The 26,647-nt window shown below is 50.2% G+C and overlaps 1 protein-coding gene across 3 annotated transcripts in view; it reads left to right on the top strand.

The window, feature by feature from the left end:
* The window catches only part of RAB7B (RAB7B, member RAS oncogene family), a 30,474-nt gene extending 5,258 nt beyond the window's left edge, over positions 1-25,216 (top strand). For 2 of the 3 annotated variants that reach the window (XM_055420008.2, XM_055420009.2), the window contains 5 exons: positions 4,933-5,001; positions 5,461-5,587; positions 6,316-6,531; positions 16,773-16,898; positions 23,293-25,216. In XM_055420008.2, the coding sequence (XP_055275983.1) occupies positions 4,949-5,001; positions 5,461-5,587; positions 6,316-6,531; positions 16,773-16,898; positions 23,293-23,373 (603 nt within the window). In that variant the 5' untranslated portion in view covers positions 4,933-4,948 and the 3' untranslated portion in view covers positions 23,374-25,216. Of the gene's footprint in view, positions 1-1,206; positions 4,685-4,932; positions 5,002-5,460; positions 5,588-6,315; positions 6,532-16,772; positions 16,899-23,292 lie in introns of those variants that run through there. The other variant, XM_088845144.1, reaches the window with a different exon arrangement.
* The last annotated feature ends 1,431 nt before the right edge of the window (positions 25,217-26,647 follow it).

Genomic DNA, 26,647 nt, shown 5'->3' with positions numbered 1-26,647 from the left:
TTCTGCTGGTTACTTATTCTTTGCTCACTTTTATGTTCTGTGTTGTCTTTGATTGTCGTCTGTAGAGTGCTTTACACAGAGTGGATACTGATCTTCTGTTATATACATACGCTTTCTACCTCCCTTGCCCTCAACCCCAGCTCTGTTGCACCTTGTCAATCCCAAACCATCCAGCCCCCAAGACTCTGACAGGGGCACCAAGAGGGTGTGTGATCCTCATTGCAGATTCACAGAAGGCAGTAGGTAGGGCTTAGCAGTTAAGAGTGTGTTCTCTGAAGCTAGGCCTGGATTTAAATCCCAGCAACTATTAACGTAGGCTCTGCCACTCACAGACTGCTTCTAGAGGTAAACTACATACCTGGCTCCTCTAAACACCTGCTTCTTCAGTGGAGAACAGATGATAGTAGCATCAATCCCCCAGGCTATTTTTGGGTACAAATAATAGCCATCAGATAGCTAACATTTCTTGAGCCGTTAATTTGTGCCATAAATGCTTTACAATCATGTATTATGTGTCACCGGAAGAAGCACAAGCTGGAATCAAGATTGCTGGGAGAAATATCAATAACCTCAGATATGCAGATGACACCACCCTTAAGGCAGAAAGTGAAGAGGAACTAAAGGGCATCTTGATGAAAGTGAAAGAGGAGAGTGAAAAGGTTGGCTTGAAGCTCAATATTCAGAAAACAAAGATCATGGCATCTGGTCCCATCACTTCATGGCAAATAGATGGGGAAACAGTGGAAACAGTGTCAGACTTTATTTTTTTGGGCTCCAAAATCACTGCAGATGCTGATTGCAGCCATGAAATTAAGACACTTACTCCTTAGAAGGAAAGTTATGACCAGCCTAGATAGCATATTAAAAAGCAGAGACATTACTTTGCCAACCAAGGTCCATCTAGTCAAGGCTATGGTTTTTCCCGTGGTCATGTATGGATGTGAGAGTTGGACTGTGAAGAAAGCTGATCGCCGAAGAATTGATGCTTTTGAACTGTGGTGCTGGAGAAGACTCTTGAGAGTCCCTTGGACTGCAAGGAGACCCAACCAGTCCATTCTAGAGGAGATCAATCCTGGGTGTTATTGGAAGGACTGATGCTGAAGCTGAAACTCCAATACTTTGGCCACCTCATGCGACGAGTTGACTCACTGGAAAAGACTCTGATGCTGGGAGGGATTGGGGGTGGAAGGAGAAGGGGACGACAGAGAATGAGATGGCTGGATGGCATCACCGACTCGATGGACATGAGTTTGAGTGAACTCCGGGAGTTGGTGATGGACAGGGAGGCCTGGCGTGCTATGATTCATAGGGTCGCAAAGAGTCGGACACGACTGAGCGACTGAACTGAACTGAACTGAACCTCACGATTATATGCATATGATTTGCATATTCACACAGTGCTCCACATAACACCAGGCAAGTAAGCCTCAGCCTAGAGTGAGTGTGATGGCTCTGTGCGTTGACATGTCCCCCTCCTCTGCTCAGGACGCTCACGGCCCCCTGTGGTCAGTCTGCACACCAGAGCTCCTGTCTGGCAGCCCATTCCCTCTGCTTCTGCTGTGCCTCTTACTGATTTGGGTGCTTTTCTCTCAGTCCCCTGCAGCTCTACCAAGATTTGGCTGGGGTTTACCAGATCTAGTCGAATAGCCTAGATGCAACGCACACAGATTCTACAGATTCTAACTCAGGAGGTCAGGGGGCAACACGCACAGAGCAGCCTCTCTGGCCTCCGGCTCACAAATGAGCTCATCCATACACTGCGTGTGAGGCCTTAGATGAGTTATGAGTGACTTGCCTTCCCTGAGCCCCCCTTGTACTCATCTCGTAGCTCAGGATTCTCTAAGTTCTACGGAGCAAGCCCTGTGGATGCTCAGCCAGTGCTGGTTCCCTTCCCACACCCCCGCCCCACTGTTTTCTGACTCCCCAGGGCTCTGTGCTGGCTTTTGAGGCTAAGTTAGCAGGTTATACCAAAGCCTTTAAGTAGAAGCCCACCCTTGCTCCCTGAGTGGTGACTGATGCTTAGAGACATGTGCCCTCAGGAGCTTCTGAGTCACTTATCCTGCAGCTGGTTTCCTGGTGGGCAGTGACCCCATTACAACATAGCAGCCCTGCTTAATACATTGACTTCCCTTCCTCTGCCTGTCTGAAGTGTGGGAAACGTATGACAAATGAGTAAATAGATTCTTGGCCTGATGGTCGTGACCCTTCTTAACCTTGCATCCTGCGTATGCTTTTCTCTCTCCACATTCTCACCCTTCCTGAGGCAAACCATCCACGGCCTCCACTCACCTAACCCCAGAGCTTGATTATTGCATTCTCTCCTCTGAAATATTCCCCCAACCTCATGTGTCATCTCTGCAGGGCCAGGTGGATTGCCGGCTACCACAAACTCACATAAACAACCCCTCAGAGCACTTTCTCCAGACTTCGGTCAGGACAGTTTCCACTTTCTCCCTGCTGTAATCGCTCACCAAGTCCTGTCTCCCCTGAAGACTCCCCGCAGTGGGCTCCCATTTGCTTTGTCTTTTGCTCCTCCCAGTGTCCAGGGCAAGTCTCTCGTGGCCCAGCGACTTACAACTCCAATAGATAAAGCATTTTTCAACTAGAAGGGGCCTTTGGTCACTGGGTCCCAGATGGCTCTTTCTGTAATCAGAAAGCCAAGACTCAAAGACAGGAAGTAACCGGCCCCAGCAGCAAAGTGAAAACTAGAACCAAAACCTCAGGACGTCCAATGGAGAGCTTTTCCTAGTACCAGGGAAGCTCAAGTTGGCCAACTTTTGATACCTCAACCAGGCAAAGTCAGATCAAGGTTAACTCACATACATCTAGTGCATCCAAGATTAGAAGCCCCAGGAGTTGGGAATAGTATATATGAAGAAAGCTGATCACCGAAGAATTGATGCTTTTGAACTGTGGTGCTGGAGAAGACTCTTGAGAGTCCCTTGGACTGCAAGGAGATCCAACCAGTCCATTCTAAAGGAGATCAATCCTGGGTGTTCATTGGAAGGACTGATGCTAAAGCTGAAACTCCAATACTTTGGCCACCTCATGCAAAGAGTTGACTCACTGGAAAAGACTGATGCTGGGAAGGACTGGGGGCGGGAGGAGAAGGGGACGACAGAGAATGAGATGGCTGGATGGCATCACTGACTCGATGGACATGAGTTTGAGTGAACTCCGGGAGTTGGTGATGGACAGGGAGGCCTGGTGTGCTGTGATTCATGGGGTCGCAAAGGGTTGGACACGACTGAGTGAATGAACTGAACTGAACTGTGTGTACATAGGGGTAGAATGAAAGAGCTAATTAAGCACAATTCCCTGAAACAGTTTTGCTTTATCATCTTAAAAATAATAATTATATATGCATAAATATATAATTTGTAGGTATATATGTATGAACATGAGGCTTCCCAGGTGGCGCTAGTAGTCAAGAACCCATCTGTCAAGGCAGGACATGTAAGAGATGCAGGTTTCATCCCTGGGTCAGGAAGATCTCCTCAAGGAGAACATGGCAACCCACTCCAGTTTTCTTGCCTGGAGAAGCCCGTGGACAGAGGAGGCTGGCGGGCTACCGTCCATAGAGGCACAAAGAGCTGGACCCAACTGAAGTAGTTTCACATGCATGCATTTATATAAACATGCGGATAGGGGACAAAATTAAAATCATGTAGTTTTCTACCACCTAGAATGAATCACTTACATTTTTTACATATTTCCTTCTAGAACTTTTTCCATGCAGGTAGGAATTCATTTCAGGCTTCCCTGGTAGCTCAGCTGGTAAAGAATCCGCCTGCAATGCAGGAGACCCTGGTTTGATTCCTGGGTTGGGAAGATCCCTTGGAGAAGGGATAAGCTACCCACTAGTATTCTTGGGCTTCCCTGGTGGCTCAGATGGTAAAGAATCTGCCTGCAATGCAGGAGACCTGGGTTCGATCCCTGGGTTAGGAAGATCCCCTGAAGGATGGCATAGCAGTCCCCTCCAGTATTCTTGCCTGGAGAATCCCATGGACAGAGGAGCCTGGTGGGCTACAGTGCATGGGGTTCCAAAGAATTGGACACGACTGAGAACTGAGCACAGCACAGGACTTCATTTCAGTACTGGGGGTGGGGGGTATGGTTTCCACAGTTCAGTGTCTTTTGTTTTCCATTTAGATCCCATGGCATAAGCATTTCCCCACATTATTATGACACGCTCACAAACTCCATTGTAATGACTGCTTAAGAGTTCCCTCTGTGCCATAATTTTTTAAACCATTTCTTGATTGTTGGATGTTTATAAATGACACTGGGGAAGAACATTCTTGAACAAGAGCCTTTGCCCTCATTTCAGACAATTTTTTTAGAACAAATTCCTAGAAGTGGAGGGCAGGGACTTTTTTAAGGCTCTCCATACTTGCTGCCAAGCAGCTTTCCAGAAACATGTACCAATTACACCCCCAGCAGCTGCATGAGAGAAGAGCCTTTTGATTCTGCCCAGGCGGCAGCACCTCAGGCTGGGGGAGGGCACCGTTCCACTAGAGGCCTCTCTGCGGCCTGAACAACGGGCTCCTTGTCCCGCCCCCACTCCTTTTCCCGCACTGCCCTCCATCCCGGCTCCGGGCTTGTCTGTCTGCAAGGCCTCTGTTCAGTCCAGTCCAGCCTTGGTGCTCCAGGCTGCTGCCTCCAAGAGCAAGGAGGGTAAGAGGTGAGGGCAAAGGTGAGAGGAGAGCCTGTCCCGGGGGGCCACCATCCTTCCAGCCCCAGGGAGACCCCCAGGAGAAGTGAGGGCAGGGGTGTGTCAGGTTGCTCAGTCATCTGCCTCCTTCGCAGAACAAGCACACCCAAGCCCCTGGTAGTGGTCTGCACATGGCAGGGGAGGGGAGAGGCCAGCCCCAGTGACAAAGGCCACCGGGGCCTCTGGCCAGCTTGGGGACGACTTCTGTTTCCCTGCAGATTCAGAAGCCCCTCCATGAATCCTCGGAAGAAGGTGGACCTCAAGCTCATCATCATCGGAGCCCTGGGGTAAGCCAAGTTCAGCTCAGGGTCTGGGGGCTGGGAAGCAGCCTCTCCCACGGACAGTGAGACATGCAGGATGTGCTGCCCGCTTCCACGGGTCCCTTTCTGATTCCGAGTGGCACCAGGGAGGGCGTTCCACCCCAAGGAAGGGAGCCGAGGTGGGAGAAAGAGGCCGGGAGCCGGACTACCTGGTTTCTGGCCACAGTAACTGGGTGTGTGAACTAGGCAAGCCACTTAGCATGTCTGCCTTCCTGCGTCTCGCCACATACAGGAAAGGGAGGCACTCAGCTCTCTGCAAACTTCTCTGCTCACTTTGGTCCCTATTTCTAGAGTCCATTCCCTAGTCCCTTGCTACCCAAACTGCAAATGTTAGAAATTCAAAGTCTCATAGAAACAGTGCTGAGTGGGGCAAGATGCTGAGAGTGGTATGGGGGTGTGTTCACGTGTCCTGGTTTTCTCTCTCAGTGTCGGAAAGACCTCCCTCCTCCACCGATATGTACACAAGACATTTTACGAAGACTATCAGACCACACTGGGGGCCAGCATCCTCTCCAAGATTATCGTACTGGATGACACAACCTTGAAGCTACAGGTGAGCAGCCCTGCCATCCCCTCTTCAACATGCATGCCCGAAAGTCACCCCACAGTTCCCGGACAGGCACTCGCACAGCAATGTGCACCCAGAAATAGAATAGTCTAGGGCATAGATCAGCAAACTTCAACTCATGGACCAAATCTGGTCCTCCATCTGCTTTTGAAACTAAAGTTTTAATGGGATACAGTCCTGCCTATTTGTTTCCTCGTGATCTTATGGCTGCTGTCACACTACATCAGCAGGATTGAGCAGCAGCAGCATTCAGGAGGACTCTCACATCTGACCCGGGAGAAAATGAGGGCTCAGATGTGAAAGTCCTTGTAAAAGTGTTAGTTGCTCAGTCGTGTCTCACTCTTTTCAACCCCATGGACTGTAACCCGTCAGGCTCCTCTGTCCATTGGATTCTCCAGGCCAGAATACTGGAGTGGGTAGCCATTCCCTTCTCCAGGGGATATTCCAGACTCAGGGATCAAACCTGGGGCTCCTGCATTACAGGTAGATTCTTTACCATCTGAGCCATCAGGGAAGCTAAATATTAGTGCAGAGATTCTGTAGTGTACATGAATGACAGAGAGTCATGTCCATGTATGAAAGGACCACATGCACCTTTACCAGGGCTATCTGCCCCCTACCCAGAAAGGAAGCTTTGACATGAGGTGGCCTGGTTGAACATCCCTTCAGCCACTCATCACAGCCCCACGGGGCCACTGCTCTTCCCCTTCCAGATCTGGGACACAGGCGGCCAGGAGCGATTCCGCTCCATGGTGTCTACATTCTACAAAGGCTCTGATGGCTGTGTCCTGGCTTTTGATGTCACTGACCTGGAGTCCTTCGAAGCCCTGGAAACCTGGCGGGGTGATGTTCTGGCCAAAACCATTCCAATGGAGCAGTCCTACCCCATGGTGGTGCTGGGGAACAAGATCGATCTGGCAGAACGGCAGGTACCATCAGCTCACTCATCCATTCACCAAACATGTGAGGGCCATGCCAGGCACTGGGCTAAGTCCCACACATACAGAGCTGAAGCAGGCATAGTCCTTACCTTAAGAATTTCACAGTCTAGTAATGGATGCATTTTAAAGATAATTATGATGCAATATGGTAAATCATGAGCAATCTCAGAGAAGACCTTGGGGACCACAGTGAAAGGGCATCTATCCACTCAAACCCAGGGTGTAGAAAGGGCTTCCTAGAGGAAGTGGGTTCCAGGCTGAAGAAACAGCATGAGCAAAGGTAAGAAACAGCATCATGATATGAGCTGAGAACCGAAGGCAATTCTGTCTAGAGACAGGGAATGAAAGAATGAAGGCCTAAGAAGAAGGCAGGTGGGATTTGAATTAACCTGTAGAATAATATTTCTTTTTTTTTTGGTAGAATAGAATAGAATAGTCTCTTTTTTTTTCTACCCAAGGTCAGATACGGAGTCTGTAGTTATAAATCCTTGAATTTTCAAATATTCTGAGAACGTAGTAATATGTATTTTTATTAGCTTAAGCATATTCTACATCATCTGGCCAACCACTTAACAAATGATCTGCTTGCTCCATGATGGCAGTAACCACGTTTATGTAGGTATTTACTTATTGCAGTGGCACTGAGTCAAGCTCTGTTCATCATTGCCTACTAATAAGAAAAGAGTAAAAGTAATTTATAAAAGATGCTCTTGTGCCAAACAAAACCCAAAAGACACCACCAACAGTGTTTGAACGAGTTGTCTCAGTGTTTCAAATAGAGAAAATAAATGGGGAACTGAGTCATTATATTTGAACCACATTTTCAAAGGGGTTCAAGTAAAAAGTGGGAGGAGAACTGAGGCATCATTTGGAAGGATGAAGGTGCTCCCAGCTAAGCCATCGCCTCCATGAGGAAGAGCCTCCTGTTTAGAGAGAAAGGTGAGTTTGGATTTGACATGCTGAGTTTGAGGAGCTTGTAGAACAACTGATTGAGGATGATCAGTAGGCTTTAGAACACATAAGAATGAAACTTCAAAGGAGAAGTCTGTGTTGGAAATAGAAATATAGAAGTCATCAGTTCTCAGTTACTTCAGGCTTCATATTTAGTGTCAGTTCTCTAATTACAAATACTCAATCTCAAATAAGGGTCAAAGTCCTAAGTTCACAGCCAAGTAGTCTCGAGTTTTCACACTGGGGCCAGCAGCAGGTGAGAACACGGTGGTCTAGGAGGCATATCCCACTGCCAACTTCACGTGTCCACATGTCCCCCCCCCCTTCTCAGGATAATTCTGGTTGCAGGCTCTGTTAGGAGTGAAGCAGAAAGAGGGAGAAGTGGTCAGAAGGGCAGGAAAATCTTTATTTGATTTTCTGGTACTGTCTTGAGATAGTTTGTGCACTCCAGTGGATATTTCAAGCTGTTTCTTGGTGGGTGACTCCTTTGGGTCCTAAGAAGCCCCCACTGGAGCATTTAAATGACTAAGGTCTTGCATATTCTTCCCCTCTCTCTTCATTTCCTAATTTAGGAGTTTAAGAGCCATCCTCCGTCCTACAGCTTCTGCAGATGCTCTCCTGACGGGGTTTATAACAACTCCAGGCTGGCGAGCTCTCTGGGGTGCCCACCTCTCCTTCACAGGGCGCACCGGTGCGTGCTGGCTGCCCTGACGAGCCTGGGGTCATTCATTCTCAGGGCACCGTCCTCTCTCTGCCCCAATGCCTTTCACCTTAAATCCCACAGGTGCAGTTAGATACCAGTCCACTGTAGCCACCAACTGTCAGGTGGCCTCCTTGAAGCCCTCTTTTGGTCAGAGTTGAACTTTACACGATCTCCCTCTTGTGGGGGTGTTCCTCCAACACAGTTCTCTGAAAAAAAATATCCTTTCTAAACCCTCCTTTTTACTCTTTTTCCATCCATGCCAGAGGCCTTGGAGTCATTCAGCAGATTCTTGTTCATCAACCTTCGGGAATGTGCACAGTCCCATGGGTGGGCTGTCTCCCAACCAACCTGATGTCCAGGATCTATCCGATGGTAGTATCTCTGCCACAACTTCTATTTTAGTGTCTTGCTTCTGTAGGTCGTGGGGTGGGAGGTCAGGAGTGTTCAAAACTGAGAGTCTGACTTTCCCTCAGTGAAATAAGAGGCACCATCTTCTGTTGAGGGAGGAGGAAGGGAGGTAAGAAGGAGTCTTAAGACTCATGGTGAGGCTGTCCCAGGTAGTCTGGAGAGAAACAGGTGAAGGAGTTGGCCAAGGACGAAGTCTGGAACTGATGGTGGACAGCAAGGGCTCCGCTGAGGGAGGAGACCAGGAGACCAGCTGAGCGGAGTCCGGATTGTGGTCTTCTTCAACAGCAGTCATGGGGTGAAGGCCAGGGACCTGATGGAAGGTTTTCCCAGACAAGAGCAGCTGAAGAACAGAGCCGTGAGGGCACCGAGCCCCATGGAGGGAAGAGGAGAGACCAGGAGAGGCTGAAGAACCAGGGGGCTGTCAGAGGTTGAAGAGCAGGGCAAAAGGAGGAAAGGGAAAGGAGACTAGTGTAAAGGTTCACGGAGGCCCTGGGCTGGGCCTGGAGGGGCAGGCGGAATGGGGAGGATGTGGAGACGGTGGGAGGGGAAGGAAGTGCGAGGCTCGGGGCTGCGCGGAAAGGAAGCTTCACCAGATCACAAGTGTCTAAGGAATGAGGGTACCTGATGGGAGGCGTAAGTGATGACTCAGAGGGGTAGAGGCATCCAATTCCAGCCGCGGGGGCATGAGCTTTGTTCTGCAGAGAGAGGAAGAATAAAGGTTTGAAAGAAGCAGTGAAGCCTCAGGCAAGCCCAACTCCGTCTCTGGGATCTGTGCTGAACAGGGTGTGGAAAGAGCCTCCGGGGGCATGAGCTTTGTTCTGCAGAGAGAGGAAGAATAAAGGTTTGAAAGAAGCAGTGAAGCCTCAGGCAAGCCCAACTCCGTCTCTGGGATCTGTGCTGAACAGGGTGTGGAAAGAGCCTCCCAACTGGAGAAGGCGACAGGATTTGGAGGGGGGCAAGCTGGAGGAAGAGAGGTGAGGAAGTGCTCACAGGGAAGTGCAGAGGAGGAGCTGGGAGTGGGGCGCGCAGAGGGACTTTGATCCAGAGACCCGGGATGGGGAGCCAGAGGTGAGGCTGGGAGGCGGCCACCCTCCAAGGGCACAGACCCAGCAGAGGATGCCGCTAACCCTGAGAGGCGAAGCCTGGGCTTGGAGAGCAGGCTGCAGATAGTCCTCACTCACACAGGGCTGAGTGGATAAGGACCCCGAAGGACCACCTTCTCTGAGCTCAAATTCATGTGTGTCTTTGGCCAGTTCCAGCTTCTTTATGAAATGGACACAGATTTCATGAGGTTATTTGAGGCTCAGAGGCAATGATGCCTATAAAGCGCATGGCAATCTTAATACATGAAAGAGATTGTTACCCACCTTAATTTCATATCTCCAATGTGTGGGTTGGAAATATAGGGAAGTTCTTCCTATTTAACAAAAAGAAAATGAATATTTAAAACGTATATGCTAGATACGGCATGATGAAATGTCCAACTCTTCGCAACCCCATGGAGTGTGACCCATGGACTGTACCCTGCCAAGCTCCTCTGTCCATGGGATTCTCCAGGCGAGAATACTGGAGTGAGTTGCCATTCCTTTCTCCAGGGGATCTTCCCCACCCAGGGATTGAACCTGGGTCTCCTGCACCGCAGGCAGATTCTTTACTGACTGAGCTGGGGGAATGAGCATTGATGACGGTTGCACGACGATGTGAGTGTACTGACGCTACTGAGCTGGATGCTTCAGTACAGTCAAAATGATCCGTTTTATATTTATATAAAATATATAAATAATTACATTAAATATATAACTGTATAAAGTATATTATACTTATATAAAATTTATATTTTATATTTATCTATTATATATATTTATATTTTATAAGTATATTTTACCACAATCTATCAATGAATATCTCACCAGGATAATTGTAAAGGAATTCCTGACTTAGGTTTATTTCTTAAAGTCTCTACCTGTTTTACAGAGGTGAAAGTGAAAAAAAAAATTGTTAAAAAAAAAAACAGCTCTGCTAAACATCTATGCTATGAGGAATTTATTCACTAGGATGTAAATTCTTTGCTCTCACATAGACAGTTTCTGATTTACTGCTGATCCATAACATTGGGATTATGTTTTCTGAAGATATTGTTATTTTTTATTGGTTTAAGATGTATCTGACCTATCGCAAGACACACTAATTCATCATTTTAGATGCATATAAGATGGAGAAGCACCATAGATAAACGTCAGCAAAATGGACAAGTTTTGTCAAACATTTGGCTGCTGATGAAAAGTAAAATGTTAATAGTATGTGGGCATGCTAAGTCACCTCAGTTATGTTCTACTCTTTGTGACCCTATGGACTGTAGCCCACCAGGCTCCTCTGTTCATGGGATTCTCCAGGCAAGAATACCAGAGTGGGTTACCATGCCCCCCTCAGGATCTTCCAGACCCAGGGATCAGACCCACATCTCTTATGATGTTTCCTGTTTTTGGCAGTTGGGTTCTTTACCAGTAGCACCACCTGGGAAGCCTGTTAACAGTATATTGTCATGGACAGAGGAGCCTGGTGGGCTACAGCCCATAGGGTAGCAAAGAGTCAGCCATGACTGAAGCAACTTAGCATGCACACACGTCAGCCAAAACAAAAATCAATGGAAGTAACACTTCCAAAGTTTTCACCCTTCCCGTGTCTCCATGTACCACAACCTGAGTTTATGTCTACAGTCAGAGCCTAAGTTATATATAACTGTTATTTTATAAATAAAAGACAACAAGATTTTAAAAATCATGAAGCTGGTACTAGAATTGAAAAGGAAAAGTGAAAAGTGCCGTGTGGGTCATTTTTTCCCCGTGGCGACTTTCTGAGGTTGACTGGAAGAGGTGAGGGGATTATAAAAAGAACATTAATTCTCAACACAATCTCAACTGATATTCTGGAGTAGGTATTTAACCACTCCGTAAAAACTGGACAGAGAACGAGCAGGGAGAAATGAGATAAATGCCTGTCACGCTAGGCAGCGGACAGGGTTGTTCACTGTCCATGGCAGAGAAGGAAAAAGATACGAAAAGAGATACGAAAAAGCTCCCTGCCTCCTGGAGAAGCAGAGGCGCTTGAGTTCATTTCAATTAGCTTCCATTTTTACTGCAACTCCTAAGGACCAACAGTGTGCCCAGAAAGATGCTTGTCACCTGGTTGGGGGGGTGGGGGTGGGTAGGATATAAAGAAGCAGGGAACAACAAGAAAAGTAAGTCCAGTCCTTGCCCTAGAGTGTTTTTAAGGACTTTAAAAGATACAAAGCCCTTTTCATTCCTGAGATGCCATCAACGTACCCCAACATGTTAATTTCTCATGGTCGATTATGTGTGTGTTACTAGCGAGGACAATGATAATCAGCAACCTGGCCATCCTTGATGCTCCATCTACATAGCTTAGGATTTTGCCCGAGCTGTGAGGTGTCTTGGTTGTCTGCCTGGTCAGGGGCGCTTATGCTCGAGGGGAGGGGGCGTCCTGGTCGGCTGGGGAGCCCCTCGCACCGCGAGGCAGCAGGACTTTAGAGACCAGAGGCCGAGACCAGCGCCAGGGCCGCTCCCTGCTCTGCTTCAGCCCAGCAGCTCCTGGGAGGCTGCGGAAGGAAGTGGGTGTGGGGGTGCCAACCGGATGCCCCAGAGGGCAAGCCGCTCATACCCCACTGCCTGGACCTGCGGCCAGAACAGCAAGGACCAAAGAGAAGGCAACAATGGAACTCCTTTAACCCCAGGAAGACAGAATTTCCAGAACCTGCAGGAGACAAAGGATAGTCTCAGATCTCCCCCTGGCTGCCCTGCGTTCAGGAAAAGGAGCTGAGTCATTCTTTGTTATGAGAAAAACCTTGGCTCCCTTAAATAAAATGAAATAATGGTTATAAAGTACCAGGCACAGCAAATATCAACATATGGTCATTCCCTATTCCCCGAAATAACTGCTTAGACTAAACTCAGCAGAACCAATGGTCTTTGGAAGTAACCCGCAGAGTTGCTAGAGCCTTCTCCAAGCCAACGTCCTCAAACTGTGATTGGCATTTGCATTTGGGTGGAGGTGTATTCATTCAGCCTGTAGAGTAGCTTATCGCACCAGGCCAAGAGCTAAAAAGTCCTGACTCTGAGCTCTTGGCTCAGACAGTAAAGCATATGCCTGAAGTGTGGGAGACCCGGGTTCAATCCCTGGGTTGGGAAGATCCCCTGGAGAAGGAAATGGCAACCCACTCCAGTATTCTTGCCTGGAGGATCCCATGGACAGAGGAGCCTGGCGGGCTACAGTCCATGGGGTCGCAAAGGGTTGGACATGACTGAGCTACTTCGCTTTCACTTTCTTTGTTTCTTTCTGAGCTCAAGAAAGCTAGAGTCCAGTGGGAGAGACATAACAGAAGCACAGTTCCTTCCTAGGGCCGGGCAGAGGGCAGTGCAGGTGGCATGGGAGCACGGGGCTGGGGCTGCCTCCGACCTCTGCCTTTCTTAGCTGTGTGATCTGAGGCAAGCTGCTAAAACTCTGAGCCTCAGGGGTCTTACCTACAAGTGAGTGAAAGTCACTCAGGCGTGTCCAACTCTTTGCAACCCATGGACTATACAGTCCATGGAATTCTCCAGGCAAGGATATTGGATAATAAGGCCTTTCCCTTCTCCAGGGGATCTTCCCAACCCAGGGATTGAACCCAGGTCTCCTGCATTCCAGGCAGATTCTTTACCAACTGAACTATCAGGGAAGCCCTCTTACCTATAAGTTCAGTTCAGTTCAGTTCAGTCGCTTAGTCATGTCCGACTCTTGCAACCCCATGAACCACAGCACGCCAGGCCTCCCTGTCCATCACCAACTCCCGGAGTTCACTCAAACTCATGTCCACAGAGTCGGTGATGCCATCCAGCCATCTCATTCTCCGTCGTCCCCTTCTCCTCCTGCTCCCAACCTTTCCCAGCATCAGAATCTTTTCCAGTGAGTCAACTCGTCGCATGAGGTGGCCAAAGTATTGCAGTTTCAGCTTTAGCATCAGTCCTTCCAATGAACACCCAGGATTGATCTCCTTTAGAATGGACTGGTTGGGTCTCCTTGCAGTCCAAGAGACTCTCAAGAGTCTTCTCCAGCACCACAGTTCAAAAGCATCAATTCTTCGGCGATCAGCTTTCTTCATAGTCCAACTCTCACATCCATACATGACCACGGAAAAACCATAGCCTTGACTAGACGGACCTTGGTTGGCAAAGTAATGTCTCTGCTTTTTAATATGCTATCTAGGCTGGTCATAACTTTCCTTCCAAGGAGCAAGCGTCTTTTAATTTCATGGCTGCAATCAGCATCCGAAGTGATTTTGGAGCCCAAAAAAATAAAGTCTGACACTGTTTCCACTGTTTTTCCATCTATTTCCCATGAAGTGATGGGACCAGATGCCATGATCTTTGTTTTCTGAATGTTGAGCTTCAAGCCAACCTTTTCACTCTCCTCTTTCACTTTCATCAAAAGGCCTTTGAATTCCTCTTCACTTTCTGCCATAAGGGTGGTGTCATCTGCATATCTGAGGTTACTGATATTTCTCCTGGCAATCTTGATTCCAGCTTGTGCTTCTTCCAGCCCAGCGTTCCTCATGATGTACTCTGCATAGAAGTTAAATAGGCAGGGTGACAATATACAACCTTGACATACTCCTTTTCCTATTTGGAACCAGTCTGTTGTTCCATGTCCAGTTCTGACTGTTGCTTCCTGACCTGCATGCAGGTTTCTCAAGAGGCAGGTCAGGTGGTCTGGGATTCCCATCTCTTTCAGAATGTTCCACAGTTTATTGTGATCCACACAGTCAAAGGCTTTGGCATAGTCAATGAAGCAGAAATAGATGTTTTCTGGAACTCTCTTGCTTTCTCCATGATCCAGCGGATGTTGGCAATTTGATCTCTGGTGCCTCTGCCTTTTCTAAAACCTGCTTGAACATCTGGAAGTTCACGATTCACATATTGCTGAAGCCTGGCTTGGAGAATTTTGAGCATGACTTTACTAGCGTGTGAGATGAGTGCAATTGTGCAGTAGTTTGAGCATTCTTTGGCATTGCCTTTCTTTGGGATTAGAGTGAAGACTGACCTTTTCCAGTCCTGTGGCCATTGCTGAGTTTTCCAAATTTGCTGGCATATTGAGTGCAGCACTTTCACAGCATCATCTTTCAGGATTTGAAATAGCTCAACTGGAATTCCATCACCTCCACTAGCTTTGTTCATAGTGATGATCTCTAAGGCCCACTTGACTTCACATTCCAAGATGTCTGGTTCCAGGTGAGTGATCACGCCATCGTGATTATCTTCACGTGAAGATCTTTTTTGTATAGTTCTTCTGTGTATTCTTGCCACCTCTTCTTAATATCTTCTGCTTCTGTTAGGTCCATACCATTTCTGTCCTTTATCGAGCCCATCTTTGCATGAAATGTTCCCTTGATATCTCTAATTTTCTTGAAAAGATCTCTTGTTTTTCCTATTCTGTGGTTTTCCTCTATTTCTTTGCATTGATCACTGAGGAAGGCTTTCTGATCTCTCCTTGCTATTCTTTGGAACTCTGCATTCAGATGCTTATATCTTTCCTTTCCTCCTTTGCTTTTTGCTTCTCTTATATTCACAGCTATTTGTAAGGCCTCCTCAGACAGCCATTTTGCTTTTTTGCATTTCTTTTCCATGGGGATGGTCTTGGTTCCTGTCTCCTGTACAATGTCACGAACCTCCGTCCAGAGTTCATCAGGCACTCTGTCTATCAGATCTAGACCCTTAAATCTATTTCTTACTTCCACTGTATAATCATAAGGGGATTTAGGTCATATCTGAATGGTCTAATGGTTTTCCCTACTTTCTTCAATTTAAGTCTGAATTTGGCAATAAGGAGTTCATGATCTGAGCCACAGTCAGCTCCTGGTCTTGTTTTTGCTGACTGTATACAGCTTCTCCATCTTTGGCTGCAAAGAATATAATCAATCTGATTTCGGTGTTGACCATCTGGTGATGTCCATGTGTAGAGTCTTCTCTTGTGTTGGTGGAAGAGGGTGTTTGCTATGACCAGTGCGTTCTCTTGGCAAAACTCTATTAGCCTTTGCCCTGCTTCATTCCATGCTCCAAGGCCAAATTTGCCTGTTACTCCAGGTGTTTCTTGACTTCCTACTTTTGCATTCCAGTCCCCTATGATGAAAAGGACATCTTTTTTGGGTGTTAGTTCTAAAAGGTCTTGTAGGTCTTCATAGAACTGTTCAACTTCGGCTTCTTCAGCGTTACTGGTTGGGGCATAGACTTGGATTCCTGTAATATTGAATGGTTTGCCTTGGAAAGGAACAGAAATCATTCTGTCGTTTTTAAGATTGCATCCAAGTACTGCATTTCGGACTTTTTTGTTGACCATGATGGCTACTCCATTTCTTCTAAGGGATTCCTGCCCACAGTGGTAGATATAATGGTCATCTGAGTTAAATTCACCCATTCCAGAGCATTTTTGTTCACTGATTCCTAGAATGTCGACGTTCACTCTTGCCATCTCCTGTTTGACCACTTCCAATTTGCCTTGATTAAAGTGCAGCTAAAAAGACCCATTTCACAAGGTTGTTAGAGGATTAAGTGAGTTAGCATGGTCAGACGTCTAATCCAGCATGTGGCCCAGAGTAGAAGCTTACCAGCTGCTCCCAGGACATTCCCCTGGGAAAGAAAGGTTAGCAGGGACCCAAGTCTCTGCCCGGCAGCACGGGCCTGTTAAGCCAGCTCAGGAGAATGGGGTCCTCCCTTTCAGGTCCTGGCTGGTGTCTGTTGCGTCCACCTGCCTTTGAAGGCACTGAGGAAGGAGCTGGTGGCAAGAAGCCGCTCCCAGTGTAGGCCTTAGGAAGATGCTGTAGAGCAGAGGCTTTAATTCTTCCGAGTCTGTGTTCAAATCCTGCTCAGCCCTACACTTACCAGTCCTCAGTCTCCTCGTGTGTGAAATGGAGCTAACAATAGCCACCTCATTGGCTTATGTTAAAAAAAAAAAAAGCACATGTAAGCTTACAGCCACATGGAAGGTTCTCAGTATATGGGAGTGGCGGTGGGGAAGGTGGGGCTTGGATGATGGTGATGACCGTGGTGGGGACGTGATGACGGCAGGGATGATGGTGACGACGATACAGGAATGGGGGTCATTTCTTCCCCTCGTGCAGGTTCCGCAAGAGGTAGCCCAAGGCTGGTGTAAAGAGAAGGATATTCCCTATTTTGAAGTCAGTGCCAAGAATGACATCAACGTGGTACAAGCCTTCGAGATGCTGGCCAGTCGGGCTCTGTCAAGGGTGAGTGGCACACACCAGGGCTGACCCCTAGGATGGGCGGGCTCAGAAGCATCTAGAAAAGTACATGGTAGGCACAGGGAGGGATGTCTGGGACAGGACTGCTCATTACCTTAGTTAATTAGTTGCTGAAAGAGCTCAACAGTACTCTAATTCTGGAACCACAGAATTCCAGAGGCATAAAACTTCCTTAGCTTTATGGGGGGTTCATTATTGGTGGTCCCTCAATCTGACTGATTATCATTTGTGGAGTTTCTATAAAATACAGTCCTGTACCTCACCCCTGGAGATTCGAATTCAGTAAGAGTCTGAGAAGGGATGAGCTAGTTCAGTCCTCACTGATGGGAGAGCAGCCCCGTGGTGTTAAGTATTGGTCCAGGAGGAGTGATCAAGCCTGGAGAATTTGCTGACATCCTCCAATCAAGACAATGGATAGATGTAGACCCCTTGGTGTGGTTTTGCAGAAAACAGGTCTTGAGTGCACCATTTGCGCTGGGCCCCTCACTCTTGTAAGAAGACAGGTCCACACGGGAGTGGCTGCAGCGCAGGCTTTGCACAGTGGACAAGGATGGGTGAGGGGGCCCAGAGGAAGGGCACAGAGCCCGCACTGCGGAAGGGAGGCAGGAGAGAGGAGAGGAAGCTCAGGGCAGGCTGCCCGGCAGCATTAGCAGGGTTTCAATGCCATCCTGTGTGGAGTCTGGAAACTGTGAAGAGGGTCCACGAGAGACTGGCACTGGGAGGGGTTCAGCACGTTTCACTATTCTGCCACATCCAGCCAAGGTGGGCTTCTTAGAAGCAGGGAGAAGGCCATCACGGCAGTGATTTTTAATCTTTAAGGAAAAGAGCAGATGAGGACAGGCGATTGGAGGGCTGCCCTCTGCAGAGGAGCCCTCTGTCACCAGTCTGCCTGGCACTGTCCATCATGGGGAGGGCCAGCAGCCACCCCAAGAAGCTGCCCACGGAGAGTGGTCAAGCTCGCCATCTTCATACCCCATTGCCTTAACCTTAGGGTTTGTCCTCGTGGGCTATTCTTAATACATCCCCTCCAGGCCACCCGCCCTCACCGTCTCCCTTAGTGGGAAGCAGGGGCTGACTATCTTCAGCACTTGGTCCAGTGCAGCTCTGCCACCCAGTCGGTAATACAGATGTGCCTGCTCAGGCCTTTCCCTGGAAGGTGCGGGAAGCTGTTTGACCTTGTAGGGTGACGCGTGATCACTGATCCACCACAAACATGGTGCTGTGATCACCGAATGCTTACTCACGGGGAAGCTCCATCAGCTCCACCAGCCACTGTCTGTGTGTGGTTAGATCTGTCCTTTCTGGAGAAGGCATGTCCTTCATTCCTGAAGCCATGTCCTTCCTGCTGTGTCACTGTCGTGATGCAGCGGGGTTAGTAGATGGTAGCTTGTTTTTTTGTTATTTCCCAGTGGCCTTACTTGTCAAAAGAACGGATTGGCAGCCCCATGTCACTCCCTTATGGTGATGGGGGAAATTTACGACAAGAAGTCTAGAGGTAACAGGTGTGATATCCACAGTCAGACTGACCTCGGTTGGATCCTGGCCTTATGCTTTCAGGTGGACTCCTGGGCAAGACATGTGACTTCTCTGAGCCTCAGTTTCCTCATCGATGAAATAGAAATAATTCCATCCCATAAATATTCTTGAGATGTCAGGCTAGGGCTAGAGATGTAGACCTCATGGCCCGTGGTCAGGTAGAGGATTAGGCATCCAGAATAGATGGTCAGGAGGTGAGGAAAGTGCCGTGGGGGTGGGGGTGGGGGCACGGCCAAGGCATCAAAGTAACTGAGAGGTGCTGGTGGCAAGGTCGGTTGGGGCGCCTACCCAGAGAAGGGCTGTTGGTTGGATGCTGAAAGTGACATACAGTCTGCAGGTGATGGCTAGGCTAGTGAGGGTGTGAGCAGCAGCTGCAGAAGGGCAGAGAGAAGGACATGACAGAGGCCCAGGTGTGAGTGCACGGGGCTCATGTGAGGGACCACCACGGGCTCCCTGTACAAGGGGGAAATGTGGCTGGAGGGAACTGGGGGCGTTGGGCCAAGGTGAGCAGCGAGGCTCTCAAGGTCAACAGCAGCAGATCATGGAGGCCTGGTGAGCCCCGACCAGACCTCAGACTGCATACGATGGGCCCCTCGTTGCTAGACCCACTGCCAGACCCCTGGGCCACACAGGGGCCCACCTGGGACCTGAAAACCAGAAGGGTGTGTCCTCCTGCCATGTCTCTTTTATTGAGAAATTTAGAGGAGAAACATTTTGCACTAAAACAAACATACGTACACGGACACAGAATGCAAAAACACATGTGGGTTTTTAAGGTGAAGCTGGAGTTTGCAAAACTATGTTTTAAGGTCAAAGAGGAGCTTTCAAGGACATTTCCTTCAAGGGCCTGTCCCTCCTTCCCATGTGCTCATTCACAGCAGCCCAGAATCCTTGGAGAGGAGGATGTGAGGGGTGCTGCTAGAATAAGGAGGGAGCCCAGCCTGGGGTGGGAAGAGCTGGGCTCTGAAGTCAGCAGATCTGGATTTCGATCCTGCCTCTACCTCCTACTCACTGTGTCCTTGACAAGTCATATGCCTCCCTAAGCCATCGCTTCCCTCCCTTTACAGTACAAGTAATAGTATCTTCCTCATGGGGCTGTTGCCAGGGCTAGATAAAACAATATGGTAGTACAGAGAAGGCTTTAAATAGAAGGTAGCTGTTTTTATTTATTTATTTTGGCTGCACTGGGTCTTCTTTGGGGCACCTGGACTCAGTAGTTACATCATGTGGGTTTCGCTGCCCCGAGGTATGTGACTCTTAGATCAAACCTGCATTCTTAATCACTGGACCACCAGAGAAGCCCCTAAAAGGTAGCTATTTTTAAATGAAAGCACAGGGCAGTTCCATGCTACAGGGAAGATGAGCTTGATGGGTGGTTCTGAAGGTACAGGCATGAGAGGATGGGAATGGCAAGGATGCGGTGGATTTAGGAGACTTTGGAGGGAGTGCTGTTGACAGTTGATGATGATCAAATGGAGGAGAGAAGGAATCAGGAGCTGCTGAGGTGGACGGCGAGGTTCCTAGCTTGCCGAACGGAGGAATGATTGATTAGTGATGCTATCGACCAAGACAAAAAAGAGAGGAGGGAAAACAGAAGCCTCACAATAGGAGGAACAACGTGGTCCTCTGGGGCACACGGCATTTGGGCTTCCTTGGAACGTCTGAGCTCTGCAGTGAGCTCTGCATGGAAGGAGCAATTCATAGGCAGAATACCAGAAGAGGCGCTCAGTTCACATTCTGAAAGGAGAGAAGGTAGGTGGTTACTTTAGTGTCCCGATCTGGCCACTTTGAAGGATCAGGTGTTTAGCTGTTCACGGTTAAGAAAGCCCTCATAGAACAGCATTGAAACATGTATATTACCACATGTGAAACAGATCGCCAGTCCAGGTTCGATGCATGAGAAGGGCGCTCAGGGCTGGTGCACTGGGATGACCCTGAGGGATGGGATGGGCAGGGAGGTGGGAGGGGGGTTCAGGATGGGAACACATGTACACCCATGGCTGAGTCATGTCAATGTATGGCAAAAACCACCACAATATTGTAAAGTAATAGCCTCCAATTAAAATTAATTAATTAATTTTTAAAAAAGAATGCCCTCATAATCAAAGGGAAACCTGCCTGCTTTGGGGGATTTGGGCTGACAGAATTTTGCTCTTACCAAGTTGGCAATATCACCCCTGCTGGGCCGGTCAGGCCTGGCATGGGCCACAGCACAGAGGCCCAGTTCCTTTTGGGTTAATTAGAGAAAGACATAATTACCATGTCCAGGAGAAGGCAGGCTGACTAACAGCTAAGCTTAGTGAAATTACAGGAATTTTTAAGGTCCTTGGGGTTCAGGATATAAAGGCAGGGTCATGAGGTGACCAGGCTTGGAGAGACAGACTCACAGCCACATCCTCACCAAAATGGTGTGTTAGGATTCTAGGTGTTATGTTACTCGGCATGCACAAACTTGCCAAGAGGACTGCGGTCCGAATTTCACAGGGAGCCTAATTGTGGCCTGCCGGTGACTTGGAAGCTCTGTAGGAAACCTGAGGATTGAGATGATGCTGTTGTCGAGTGAAGCGATGTCATGAACAAAAAGAGCTCAGGGCTGACGTGACGCTGGGGAGGCCGCCTAAAGACCTCAGTCTTTACCTGTGTAGCGGATGAGCAGGCTTCTCACATCTTCCGAAGCATCCTGTTTGTTCTGCAAAGTGCAGGGCAGCTCGGAAGGCACGCAGCTGCTCCGGCAGCTCAGACTCTCCTCCCGAAGTCTGGCACTGAGGCCAAGGCCCAGGCTCTGCTCGTGGTCTCAACCGGCCTGGATGTGAGGCTGGGGCACTCTTGGGGTGGTGAAGCAGCAGGCCCAGCCTCCTGGTCCAACAGGTCCAAGAAGAAACGTTCTGATTCCAGCCAAGGTGTCTTTGTTTTTCCCAGTGAGAGGGGGACTGACAAAGCACCAAAATAAGAAGCTCCTTTCAAAAGCCTGTCTTTCTGGAAGCAGTGGCTCGGTCAGCCTAAACAGTAACGCTCGGCTCCTCCTTGCCCCTCTCTGTGAAGCTCAGAAGGGTCAGGCTTTTAACCACAGTCGGCGCAGTGGCGCGCACAGGCCCTACAGAAGGACTGGCTGCAGGGCTGGGCGGTGTCCCAAGCCGTGCAGACCCCGGCCCGCACACCAGGCCTTGGCGGTGCTGGGAGAAGGAGCTTTTTGAGCCATTTTCTCTGCTTGGGCACCTCTGGGTAGGAATCTGCTTTCTCGGGGTGAGGAGCTGGGGAAATCTGGGGTGTGCTGGGCTGGGTCTACAAGCAGTGGGCTAGGATCCTCCCCAGCAGAGGGGGATGCAGGGCTGGGGTGTTGAGACATCCCTGGAGGGACAGGCTTTCATTGGGAGACTCTGGCCCCCACTCCCCGAAACTGATACTTGATATATATGTGTATATATATATATGACAAGGCTTCCCAGGTGGCGCTAGTGCTAAAGAACCCACCTGCCAGTGCATGAGATGTAAGAGACGTGGGTTCCATCCCCAAGTGGGGAAGATTCCCTGGAGGAGGGCATGGCAACCCACTCCAGTATTCTTGCCCAGAGAATCCCATGGACAGAGGAGCCTAGAGGGCTACAGTCCATAGGGTCGCAAAGAGTCAGACACAGTTGAAGGGACTTTTGCATGCACATATGCGTATATGACAAAGAAAATTCTAATTTCCCCAGAGAATTTGCTGAGGGCTACTCCAGGCCCATCATTCAGGCTAAGGGTAGCTATGCTTTGCTGACCGGGACACCCTACCAGGGAGCAGCTGAGAGATGGGGGCTCTGCAAGAAGCAGACACATGAACAAGGGCTGGGTCCCAGACCTGGTGCCCTGAGCTCTGGGCCATCAGGCTGAACTACTGCTCAGCCCGGGGGTGGCAGCAAGCGGCGGGGCATCAGAGGACCTTCTCGTGCATCTTGGGGGCCACCATCATGAGGGCGAAGCAGCCTCCTGGGATCCAGAATCAAGGGCACTAAGGGTTTGGTTGACATTCCCCAGCTGGGACCCACAGAGGAAGTAAAGGCACAGACATCATTCTGGATATTGTCCCCTCGGAGGGGCACTTGAGACAGACAGCCGCGTGGAGGGGGCTGCTTCCCAGTTCAGGTCCACACCGGCTTAGCCACTCACTCACTCACCATCACACACACAACACCCGCCGCGGGAGGAGCGTGAGCATGAGCAGGGAAAGGGACAGGGTCCCTCTAAGAAGAGGCCCATCTCCTGCGGGAGGACGGCCTCCCCTTCTCACCCCTGCGCCAAGAAGGGTGGCTCATGGCAGAGGGGTGGCCAGCGGGGTGGGCAGAGGCTTGTCAGGCTGACCTTGCTGGGACAGGAGACTTTGGGAGGGTGGGCAGAGAAGCAAAAAGGCCCAGTAGAAACATTGAGCCTGTTTTGGGAGGGCTCTCTGGACGTGGAAGGGACAGAGGATCGAGGGGAGGTTGGGAGCTGGACACAGAAGGTTGGGGTGTGGGGATGTCCTCAGGGATGTCTTCTGCAGACATGAGCAGCGGGCTGGACTCTGTCACCTGAGGTCAGACGTCCCCTGGGTTGTCCTCTCTGCAGAATGGTGAGTTAGGGGACCCGGTTGGAGGTCAGGAGACCTGGGCCGCTTGTGCAGCCGCCCGGCTCCTCTGGGCTCCGGGGAAGGAGCTGGAGAAGGAGCTGAGGCAGGAGGGAGCAGGGAAGACCTCCCCAGGCCTCAGTTTCCCAGCTGCACAAGGCGAGCGAACAGAAAGCCCGACCACCACCGGCCATTGAGAAATAGAGGGCAGGGGGAGCTCGGCCCGCCGGGAGGCGAACGCTGACGCCTCTTTTCCTTCCGCAGTATCGAAGCATCTTAGAGAGTTACCTCACAGACTCCATCAAGCTCTCACCGGAAGACCAGCCCAAGAGCAGATGCTGCTGACCCTCCGGACCCCCGCTCTGCGCGCCCAAGGACGGAGCGTGCGCCGAGCTGGCCGCCCGCGCTCAGACGGCTGCCAGGCTCCAGACCAGCCCCGCCTCAGGCGGAGTGCAGACAGTGAGGGCGGAACCGGGACGTACCAGCCGAGTCCCGGAGGAGTCACGGCCCCCTCGCTGGCCCGGCTTTCCTGCCCTGCGCCCTCCCCGGACACCTCCTGCTCTGGAAGGCGCATCCCTGCACGCAAGCCTCTGCGTGTGGAGGCAATGGAGCGGCCTTCCTCAGCGCGCCCACCGCACCCCATCCCCTTAGAGCGGCCGCACAGCTGTGGACCAGGGTACCTGCAACCAGGGCCGGGGAGGAGGTCCCCCTCAACCCCTGGCAGCAGCTGTTCAGGCCTGGGACACCGTCTGTCTGTACCCCCGGAGCGCAGGACAGAGGGAGCGCAGGAAGACCCCCCCAGGACCGCACATGTCTTCTTGATGGTGCTCAGGCTACGGCCCTAGCTGGTTCGTCTGTCACACGAGGGTGGCACGTGCCCTGCCCACATCCTGTGGCTCTTAAGGACCAGAAGCTCGGCTTCAATCCCAGGCGCCCTGTGGAGACACATTTGCCATTCTTTCAACAAGTCCTTTTGTGTATCTACTATGTATGATGCCTTAAGGTCCAGGGATGCGTGTAACAAAGACCTCTCCTGCGTCTGACGTTCTAGAGAGGGAGGGAGGCAGCAAACCCAGAATTCAACCAGATGTTTTCAATTAGCAGGTAAGTGCTTGAACCAAGCAAGGTAATGGGAGAGAGGAGGATGGAGTGTGGGGTTAGGTGCTGTTTCAGGTGTTTCAGACAAAGTAGCCCAGGAGGGCTTCCCTGGGGAAGCGGCATTGGCCCAAAGACTGGAGAATGAGAAAAGGGCTGCCATCTGGACTGGACGAAGAGTGTTCTGAGGACAAGCAGAAGCAAGGGTCAAAGACAAGCTTGTTTTGTTCCAGAGACAGTGAAAAGACACTCATTAACCTGGGAACTCAAAGCTGCTATTCCAGAGACAAGGTGGACCCCCCGACCCCCGGAAGACTCCTTGCCAGCCGGCCACCAGAGGGCAGCAGTGCGCCTCCCAGCAGAGCAGGAAAGGGCGGCTCCATGGACGCTGGAAGGGCCAGCAGTTTTCCTCTGCTGGATGCTCAGAGCTCGTTCTTTGGCTCCGGGCATTTTCAGTCCTTCGAGATTTGTGAGGCAGAAACATCCCAATTTCTTAAGCCTACTGAGAGATGGGCAAAAACTGCAGCGTCAGTGATTCAGGCAAGAAATCAGCATCGGCGATAAATACTGAAAAGCTGGGGAGTCTGTTCCTGCAGATGCTACAACCATAATCTTCTTTTTCTGCTGGTGATGAGCAGCATTTACATAGCCCAACCTGAAGGAAGTAGGCGAGATGACCGACCGCCCCCCAGGGTTTCCGCGGCCACATCCATGCCCACCACAGAAGTCTCCTGTCTACACAGAAGTACCCTTCCCTGAATGTTAGTTCAGGACTTCCAAGCATCACCTGACACTAAAGATTTGCCCAGAGGTAGAGGAAAGGGGAGGTGAGGGTTCAGTAAGAGTTTGGGGAACCCCTTCTCCCCACAGGAACAGGCAGCCCAGCGCATATCTCTGTCTCTGTGTCCCGCGTGGGGGAGGCACTCTGCATGTCATGCGGGCTCTCCTGGGGGGCAGTGGCACTATGGACTGGACGCGTGGTGTGGTGTGTGGAATGTGTGCCACAGCTCGTGCACTTCAGTGGGCATAGGGACCATTCTAAAAGTGCGCAGCAGATAATAAATGTCTTTCTCCGTTTTAATCCTTTGTGGTATTTGGCTTTTAAAGTCTTTTTTTCTATATCTGCGTAGTTCAAAATTCAAAAGGTACTAAAAGGGAAGACACAGACAACAAAAAGTAAAATGGGACCATAATGGTCAGTGCCCACTGCAAAATGAAAGTGCCTTGTGCTTGTCCGTTTTCCAAAAATCAGGACAAGCTCCAAGGGCGACGCTGGACCATTAAAACAAGCATGGGGTCCTTCTGAGCGTAGGTACCACGTGCCTAAGAAGTCATGACTGAGGAAGCATATGTTCTCAGGGCTTTCCAGAATGACAGACCCTGGCCAGGCCCACCTGAGCCACTTGGAGATAAAAGGTTCTGCCTTTGCAAAAGTCACGTGGAGATTCAACCCCAGGCCCAAACCACACATTCTGAGTCTTGTCTGGTCAGGGGCCAGGACCAAATGTTCGTGGAGTGGAGAGTGGGGACCGCGGCCCACAGCCTCACTCCTATCATGACTAAGGGACATGCTAGTGACCAGTCTCAAGATGGAACCGAGCTGAAACACTGTGGGCCCTTCCTCACTCCTAGCCCCACGGCTGAGTCAGGCTGGCCCTCATTTCCCACCCCGCAGGGGCAGGTATCATTGGCAGAGAGAGGCAAGGTGTGGGGGCTCTAACTTCAGACCCCGGAGAGCCCCCAGAGCCTGCAGGGGGGTGGGACAGCAAGGTAACATCAATGTCCCTTCAGAGAGGGGACCCAGCCAACAAGACTGGGTGACCAGGCTCTTCCTTGACCCACCACAGCCCTGCTCCGAGGGGCGGCTGCAGGCTGCTCGTGAGTAATCGAGAGAATCCAGCCCAGGGCTCTGTGTGGCACACGTCCATAACGTGTGAAAGTGAAAGTCATTCAGTTGTGTCCCACTCTTAGCGACCCCACGGACTGTACAGTTCATGGAGTTTTCTTCAGGCCAGAATACTGGAGTGGGTAGCCTTCCCTTCTCCAGAGGATCTTCCCAACCCAGGGATCAAACCCAGATCTCCCACATTGCAGGTGGATTCTTTACCAACTGAGCCACAAGGTAAGTTCAAGAATACTGGAGTGGGTAGCCTATCCCTTCTCCAGGGGATCTTACTGACCCAGGAATTGAACCAGGGTCTCCTGCTTTGCAGGTGGATTCTTTACCAGCTGAGCCACAAGGGAAGTTCACACATGCCCATGGGGCTTGGAAAAGAAAACAAATTTTATTGCCAAACAACCCTGGCTGGGCCCCACTGGGTGCCCCACCGCCCATTGGGTTTGGGGGAAATGCTGTTTCCGTGTTTGCTCCTCCTCAGAGGCTCCCACTGCCCCCTCCACCGCCAGGGGCAGGTCCTGCTGCTGGGTACCAGCAGGCACCCACAATGTGGTCCTATTCCCAGGAGTGCAGTCCAGGGGCAGCCATGCTCGCCGCGGCGACACCCAAGACCCACTGCCATGCACA

The sequence above is a fragment of the Moschus berezovskii genome, chromosome 17 (assembly GCF_049115385.1).
Source record: "Moschus berezovskii isolate FMDL1 chromosome 17, NW_MosBer_1.0, whole genome shotgun sequence".
Classification (NCBI taxonomy): Eukaryota; Metazoa; Chordata; class Mammalia; order Artiodactyla; family Moschidae; genus Moschus; species Moschus berezovskii.
This window is presented reverse-complemented; position numbering and strand designations above follow the sequence as displayed.